Source organism: Mesoplodon bidens, assembly GCF_964165515.1.
Source record: "Mesoplodon bidens genome assembly, contig: HAP1_SCAFFOLD_329, whole genome shotgun sequence".
NCBI classification, from domain to species: domain Eukaryota; kingdom Metazoa; phylum Chordata; class Mammalia; order Artiodactyla; family Ziphiidae; genus Mesoplodon; species Mesoplodon bidens.
This window is the reverse complement of record NW_027671589.1, coordinates 35,742-42,996: the sequence shown is the minus strand read 5'-3', so window position 1 is coordinate 42,996 and position 7,255 is coordinate 35,742. Positions and strand designations below refer to the sequence as shown.

The 7,255-nt window shown below is 39.6% G+C and overlaps 1 protein-coding gene across 1 annotated transcript; it reads left to right on the top strand.

Annotated features, from left to right (window-relative positions):
- Positions 1–2,659: 2,659 nt before the first annotated feature.
- Positions 2,660–5,842, top strand: LOC308611232 (E3 ubiquitin-protein ligase RLIM-like; the record flags this gene model as incomplete). Its single annotated transcript, XM_081260098.1, has 3 exons — positions 2,660–2,903; positions 4,236–4,997; positions 5,604–5,842. The coding sequence occupies 3 exons, from the start codon at positions 2,660–2,662 to the stop codon at positions 5,840–5,842; spliced, it is 1,245 nt and encodes a 414-aa protein (XP_081116224.1).
- Between the last annotated feature and the right edge of the window lie 1,413 nt (positions 5,843–7,255).

Sequence of the window (7,255 nt, the reverse complement as noted above, 5' to 3'; positions counted from 1 at the left end):
AAAAAACATCTTCAGAAGACTTCTGATATCAAGACAAGGGATAGAACAAAGGCCAAAGCAGCAATATTGCCATCCAGAAGAAAAACTACTGAACCTACACTGCAATATTCAGAAGGAAAGTCAAGACATGAGAGAACTAAGTGTAAAGCACAGCTGTATTGGTGGCTTCTATTTAAATAATCAAGGTCAATAAGTAGGTCTCTGGGATGATGATCCCTATACCCTGTTACTTGCACCAGAATTGGGACATAACCAGGAACAAATAGTTCAGGAAGCTAGAGTCATTGACACTGAGAGCCAACTACAGGGAACACCAAACATCCGGGGCTATTAGTTCATGTGCTTCTGTACCTAAATTTGGAATGACTGTAAGACTTTCTGAATCTTCAGGTAACTTGCATACTATTCTAATCAAAAGCAGTCATGCTCCCTCTTAAGCTAAACCATACAACTTCAGAATCAGGTGTTACTTCTTATTGGTACCACTGTCCACTAAGCAAAGACAGAAATACAGAAGTAATCCTGACCCCTGCCTTTCCCTCATATTCCCCCTCCCCACTTTTCCCTCTTTCCCATATATTACTAGGTTTAATCAGTTCTGCTGCCTAGAGATCTGTTAAAGTCCTTCATTTTAATCATATTCCTTTGCCCTGATTCAGATCCTTGTCATCACTAGCCTAGGCTGCCCTCTATCTATTTCTGACCCTCCCATCTGAACTGTTGCCCTTCATATTCATCCTCAACACTGCTATCAATATTATTTCTAAATTGCAAATTTGACCATCAACTGTCTAAAGACTTCAACATCTTTCCATTGCACTAATGATAAAGTCCAACTTCTAAACATGTCATAAAGGTCTCCATTTTTTGGCCTTGCTCTGCCAATTTAACTAATGTCTTTTTTTAGTAATTAAAATCTACTATCCTTGTTGTTTTACGAGTGTCAGCAGTGGCTGTTCTCACTTTTGAAAATATTTCCCGCTTTCATTCACTTAGAAAACTCCTATTCATCCTTTCAAACCCAAATGCAGTGAAACCGATTTTCTCTCTCACTCAAACCACTTTCTCCTCAAAACTGTAATTTTACCTCTGTGTAGCTCAATTGTTTGTTATACTCTAATGACAACAGATTCTTAAATATACTCATCTTTGTATCTTAATATCCGATAATATGACTGACATTTAACAAACGCTGAACATACTTGACACTTGAATTGATTGAATTGAATTAAACTGAATCAATCACTCTCAAGAACACTAACGATTGTTAGGGTTTCCTGCATCAAGAGTACAAATCACGCTGAATTTTCATAATACTGCTAGTTTTGATTGAGGCACAGCAAACAAGTTTACAACGGATTTCCCCTGTGAAAAGAATAACTTCAGTAAAAGATAACAAATACACTCAGAAGTCCATAAAGGAGGCAGGGTGGTCTAGGGGATTCTGTTCTCATCCAAAGACTTGCTGAGATTTGATTCAGAGGGGAAAGATTGATTTTTCTAGCTTAAGTTAAACGAGGCATCGAACAAATGTCAAAAGCAGGACATAGACTTAGATTCTTCACTGTCACACCAGTAAAGTTACCATCCTTCCATCTCCTTGAGAACAAACAAGAAAGCCTGCTGTGGACCGTGAACAAAACAACAACTGTGAATTTACACAGCTCCTTAAACTTCTAAGCTGTGTACTGAGAGTGAATTAGAGGTCTCCTCCAGATAGCATTGCAAATGAGCGTTATTTTATTTTCACCAAGCCTTTCAGGTGATACATGCGACAAAATCAGCAGGGTCAGTACTCACTGTGGCAGACAAAGTAACTATTATGTATCTGTCCTAAAAGTTCCTGTGATGTTCTGGCTAGTTTTGCTTAAGGACTATTTATAATATTTATGAGAAAGGAGGACAAAAATGAACGTGATGCTTTTGTGGAGAAGGAATTCCCTGGCTGAGCAGAAAAGCCTGCCAAAGTTTTGGTGTTTCTTGTTTGTTTGAAACAAGACTGAAGGACCATATAATGCAAGATGAGGCCATTAACAGTTAAAAGGGAGAGGACACACTAAAGAGACTCAGCCAGGGCCCTGGTAAATTATCCAAAATTGTGGGCTTTCTTAGTGAGAGTCTAGGATTTGAGAAATTCATGAGGAGAAAAGGCGGAGGTCCCTGGGCACCTGAAAATGAGAATTGCTGCATTGAACTAGGCTGACTTTGGCATGGCATTTTGAAGAAGGCAGTCCTATGGAATGTAACGAATAAATAGAGCATATCAGAGCCTGAAAACCTGAGAATAGGCTCATGTGGGTGAAACGAGGTGAAGCACGGTGCTTGGTACACTATAAAGCCTCAGTAACATTGGCTGGTTTTGAATGAAATGAAACCTAACCTGAATCCAGTCCCTACTCGGTAACAGCGGGGAAGATAATGGGTGCCTAGGCAACGTCTAGCAAGTTCTGGGCTCGAGGCGGCTCCCAACTGTTGCGTCACCAGGGGCCACAGAACTGAGTCGGGAAGGGAGAAGGGAGGAATCTGTGCGGAGGGTCATCCGACTGAGTCGGAACCGGACACTCTGGCAGGAAGTAGAAAGCGAAGAAAACGAAACGACCATTGGTGAATTTCAACAGCACGTCGTGAATTTCAGATAATTTTCCACTTGTTTATTAAGATGGAAAACTCGGATTCCAACGATGAAGGAGATGGAGTTTCGGCCCAACACATAAGTCAAACGGACCGATTGGTTCGGGAAGAAGATTTCTCCAGGTTCGTAAATAATCTGAGTGAAGAAGATTACGAACTTATGAGAGACAACAATCTTCTAGGCATTCCAGGTGAAAGTACGGAAGAAGAGTTGCTGAGAAGACTTCAGCTAATTAAAGAAAACGCACCACAAGACTCAGATGAAAATACAGGTATATTCTGCTTTTGGAGGGAATAGGATGGGATGAATAAGGAACTTCATAATAGGAAATAGTAACTTCATAATAGGAAATAGTAAATTATACAGAAGTGACTTACATTCATTTGGTAAGTAACTTCTCATAAAAAGAACTGGCATTTACTTGATTTTGGGTGAGCATGTCAAGGTCTGTTTGTTTGTTTTCCTGATTCACATTTGGGTTGTTTTAATTGGGAAACAGTGCAAAGTAGCCTATTTGTATTTTTCTTGGTTTTCTACCTCAACTGAAAGTCCCTCCTACTTCCTGAATTATTTTTTCTACATAGACATGTAAAAAAAGCAAACAGAAATAGTCTCCACTGGGGACAATTGTGCTCTCTTCAACACCTGGGGACATTTGACAATGGCTAGAGATATTTTTGGTTGTCACAGGGGAGGCATGGGTGTTACTAGCATCTAGTGGGCAGAGGCCAGGGATGCTGCCAAATATCCCACAATGCACAGGATAGCTCCCCAAAACAAAGAATTGTCCAGCACCAAAATGTCAATAGTGCTAAGGCTGAGAAACCCTGCTCGGACCTCAGGTCTGGTGCCTTCCCTTCCAGTGTGAAGCAGAGGATTTTGCTGTCTAATGAAGAGGATACTATAATACTTTGGCTCTTGAACATGGTCTTATAGGTACCATGCTAGGTTCAGTCTATTCATTTGATCTGACCTTCAATTTAATGTCAATTAAAAATCTTGGTAACTTTAAGAAGTATTCAAAATGCAAACACTTTTAAACCTATAAAACTTGTTTATGTTTGGGCAATAACCTTATATTTTAAAACAGCTTATCTATTATCAAAAGCACATAAGTGAAAAGCCTAGAAGTAGTCATGTTGGAGACTAATGAAAATTAGACAATAATGTAAATTGAACTAAACTACTAGCATTGTACCTTAACTGGTGTTTACCTTGTTTAATTGCATTAGTGTTTTGACAGTGGACTGAAAAAAAAGTCTCTTGACATTCCTCTGACAGTGGTACACAGGGCTGTGTATATGATGAAATACTGAAACATAGACTTCCTCTGGATTCCCTTTTTAAAAAATTCTCTAAGTTTATCTAGGATTAGCTCACTCTTTTTGGATGGAATCGAAACTTTTCTACCTTTACTTATAAATCTACACAGTGCAGTTTATAAAATATTAACTCTATAAATGTGAAATCAGTTGAAAACACCTGAGTATTTAAGTTCTCATTTTTTGTTTGTTTTTGAAACAAAGTTTCAGAGTGCTATTTTATGATGGTTCTAATTTTGGTAGTTCTTTTATGCACCCTCCCCATTTTTTTTTGTTAACAGACAGAGGAGACTCTTCAGATGACGTGTCTAGTGGTGACTCTCTAATAGACTGGCTTAACTGTTCTGGACAAACTGAAAATATGACAAGTGGACAAAGAGAAAACCAATCTTGGAGAGAAGAGAGCCAAATTAATCCTAAAAGTGATCAGTTCATATTCAGTTTAGAAATAAATGCTAACCTTGATCATGGGAGTCCAAATCCAGAGAATGAATATGTAGCGTCTGCAAGACTTCCCAGAAGAGAAAATATGGAAGACAGCCAAAGGCAAGTGGAAAGTCCACAATCTGAATCAATATTTACAAGACCATCTATGTCTGAACAAGATACAACTGAAACATTAATGAAATTCCCACCTACCACAAGTCAGAGACGAGCAAGAAGTAGGAGCCCAGAGTATCGGAGAACCAGAGCAAGAATTGAAAGTTGGTCGCCTCCACGTTCACTTAGGGAAATTGTACAAAGACTTAATCATAGTATACCCTCTCAGAATTTTGAGCAGCCTCTGCTAAGTGAGAATGTGAGATTTTCTAGAACTGAGCACCGAGAAATATTGACACAGCAAATGACTGGATTTGAGTTGCAAAATAGCGGTCTTATTGAAACTTCTAGAACAAGGAATGCCGTTCATGGAGAAAATTCTCCAGATACAACCAGCAGTGGTGAATCTTGGGGAATGAGGGAAATATATCCAACCAAACCCTTCAATCTTGAAGTAGGACAAGTTCATTCTGGAGCATATTCTCAGAGAGACAGCAGAGCTAGTAGAACTCAGTTAACATCTGAGACACCAAACAACACTGTCACTTCTGAAAGTGAACGAGGACTGAGGCATATGTATTCACATTCTGAGCGGGCAGGTGTGAGAGCTTATGTCAATACCATTAGAAATCCCGTTTGCAGAATGTTCAATACTAGCTTAAATGATACAACATCTGTTCCAATTCAGAGCACGTTAAGGCAGACAATGACAGAATTTAGTAACTCAAATAACCTTATGGACAGTGACAGTAATTTAGAGCATAGTGTCTCACCTCCAAGTCCAAACATGGAATGGCTAGAGTCACCTAATGGTAGTAGTAGTGGTACATTTGGTTCTGATTCAAATGCTAGCTATGATACCCATTCAAGTTCCACACTGAGTTGTCATTCAAGCCCCAGTTGTACGTCTAGTTCCATTTCTAGTCCTATTTCTGGTTCCAGCTCAAGTGATGAAAATTCAGGAATTAGATCACTGATGTTTGAAGGCAGTGAAGAAACAAACTTAGCAGCAGACTTATCATCAGAGACCAGGCAAGTGGGTAGACAAATTAGCCTAATAATATATGATGAAAGTGACTCTGGGTCCTCCCATGATCTGCAAACTACAGGACTCACCAAAGCACAGATTGACAGCTTGGCTGTAAGATCTTTTGGTGAAAATGATGCACTAAAAGCCTGCAGCATTTGCCTTACAGAGTACACAGAAAACAGCAAGCTTCGCATTCTACCTTGCTCCCATGAATATCACATTCACTGCATTGATCGCTGGCTGTCTGAGAACTCTACGTGTCCGATTTGTCGTAGGCAAGTAGTGGATTCCAATGAGAGTGAAAATCCTGATCGATGAATTCTCAGCTATATAAAGTGTTATAGGGCTTCCCTGGTGGCGCAGGGCTTGAGAGTCGGGCTGCCGACGCAGGGGACTGACAATAAAAATTAATTTCACACCATAGCAGTTCACTGAATTTCAATAAAAACTTAGCATGTGCACTGGGTTGGGATGTTCCTGATTCCATGGGAGAAATGTCTTAATATGATATAATGAATCTAGATAGATCCTAGTAGTATTATCTCGTCATGTAAATCCCAGACATCTCTTAGCCCTGTTCAATCCTGGTTGTGCATGCAGAGAAACAGAAACCCAACCAAAGATCAATAATTAAGAAGCCATTTAAGACTACATTAGAGTCATTCACATAAAGAAGTCATGTTACATTCCTAGAATGCCATAAAAAGCTTTGAAACCCTTCTCTTCCTATCTCTCTCCACAGCAGTTTATCCCACCTCCCTAACACTACCTTAACGTTTCGCCTATTCCCCACTACCAATGTATCAGTCAGTTCTAGCTAAAAACTGATGGCACACTTTAAAAGAGTGATGGGATAGCATTTAATGAAGAGACTAAAGTGTGTAAGGAATGAAGGGAAACCAAGAGATGATGAAGTGCCCTGAGGCTAGCAGCTGTGAGAAACCAGTATTATAACCACGAGGTTTGAAGGGGCATAGAGAGATAGCAGTTCCTGCAACCCAGAATGTCTTCGAGTTATAGGAGAAGCCCACCCAACAAGAGATGTAACCTTAGAAAATGGCATCCACTGCCAACCTAAAGTTTGGAAGGGGGCAGATCATGGAAATAAATACCCTTGCCTTCTTTCCTCCTGACTTCTAATCACTTATCAGTAGGTCATATTAACCCAACCCAACCTGAAGACACAGAGAGACTGGTCCATGAAGCTGATAAAGATCAGCCTCCTGGAATCACGAAGCAGGGTTAAGAAGGATGGCGAGTAGATCCGGTAAGCAAATCAGAGACCATCTACCACAACCAGCATTCCCAACTCTCTTCAAACCCAGCCTGTGTACGCTTTCTTGCCTCTTCCGCTTCCGCTTGTTCTCTATTCCACTCTATGACTCAGCTCTTTAACAACCCTCTCTATTTTCCTTTCATTTACTCAGATCTTGTATTTTTAAAAGTGATAAGATGACAAAGCCTTAGAACTTAATTACCTTTCTCTTAAACATGTCACACTTTGATTTGCTGTGATTGTAAACAACTAAGGATAAAGGGCAGTTATAGGTATGTCTTTAATTTTTGCTGCTTCAATATATTCAAGCTTCAATTTCTTTCTATATATGTTTAGTTCATATAATTAGTTTTTAAAACAGATTCTGATTTCTTATAAAGGGTTTTATGGTTTATATATGACTCTGAATCCTTGTGTGAATGACCCAAAGTAGCCAATTGCTGCTTGGAGCCTCA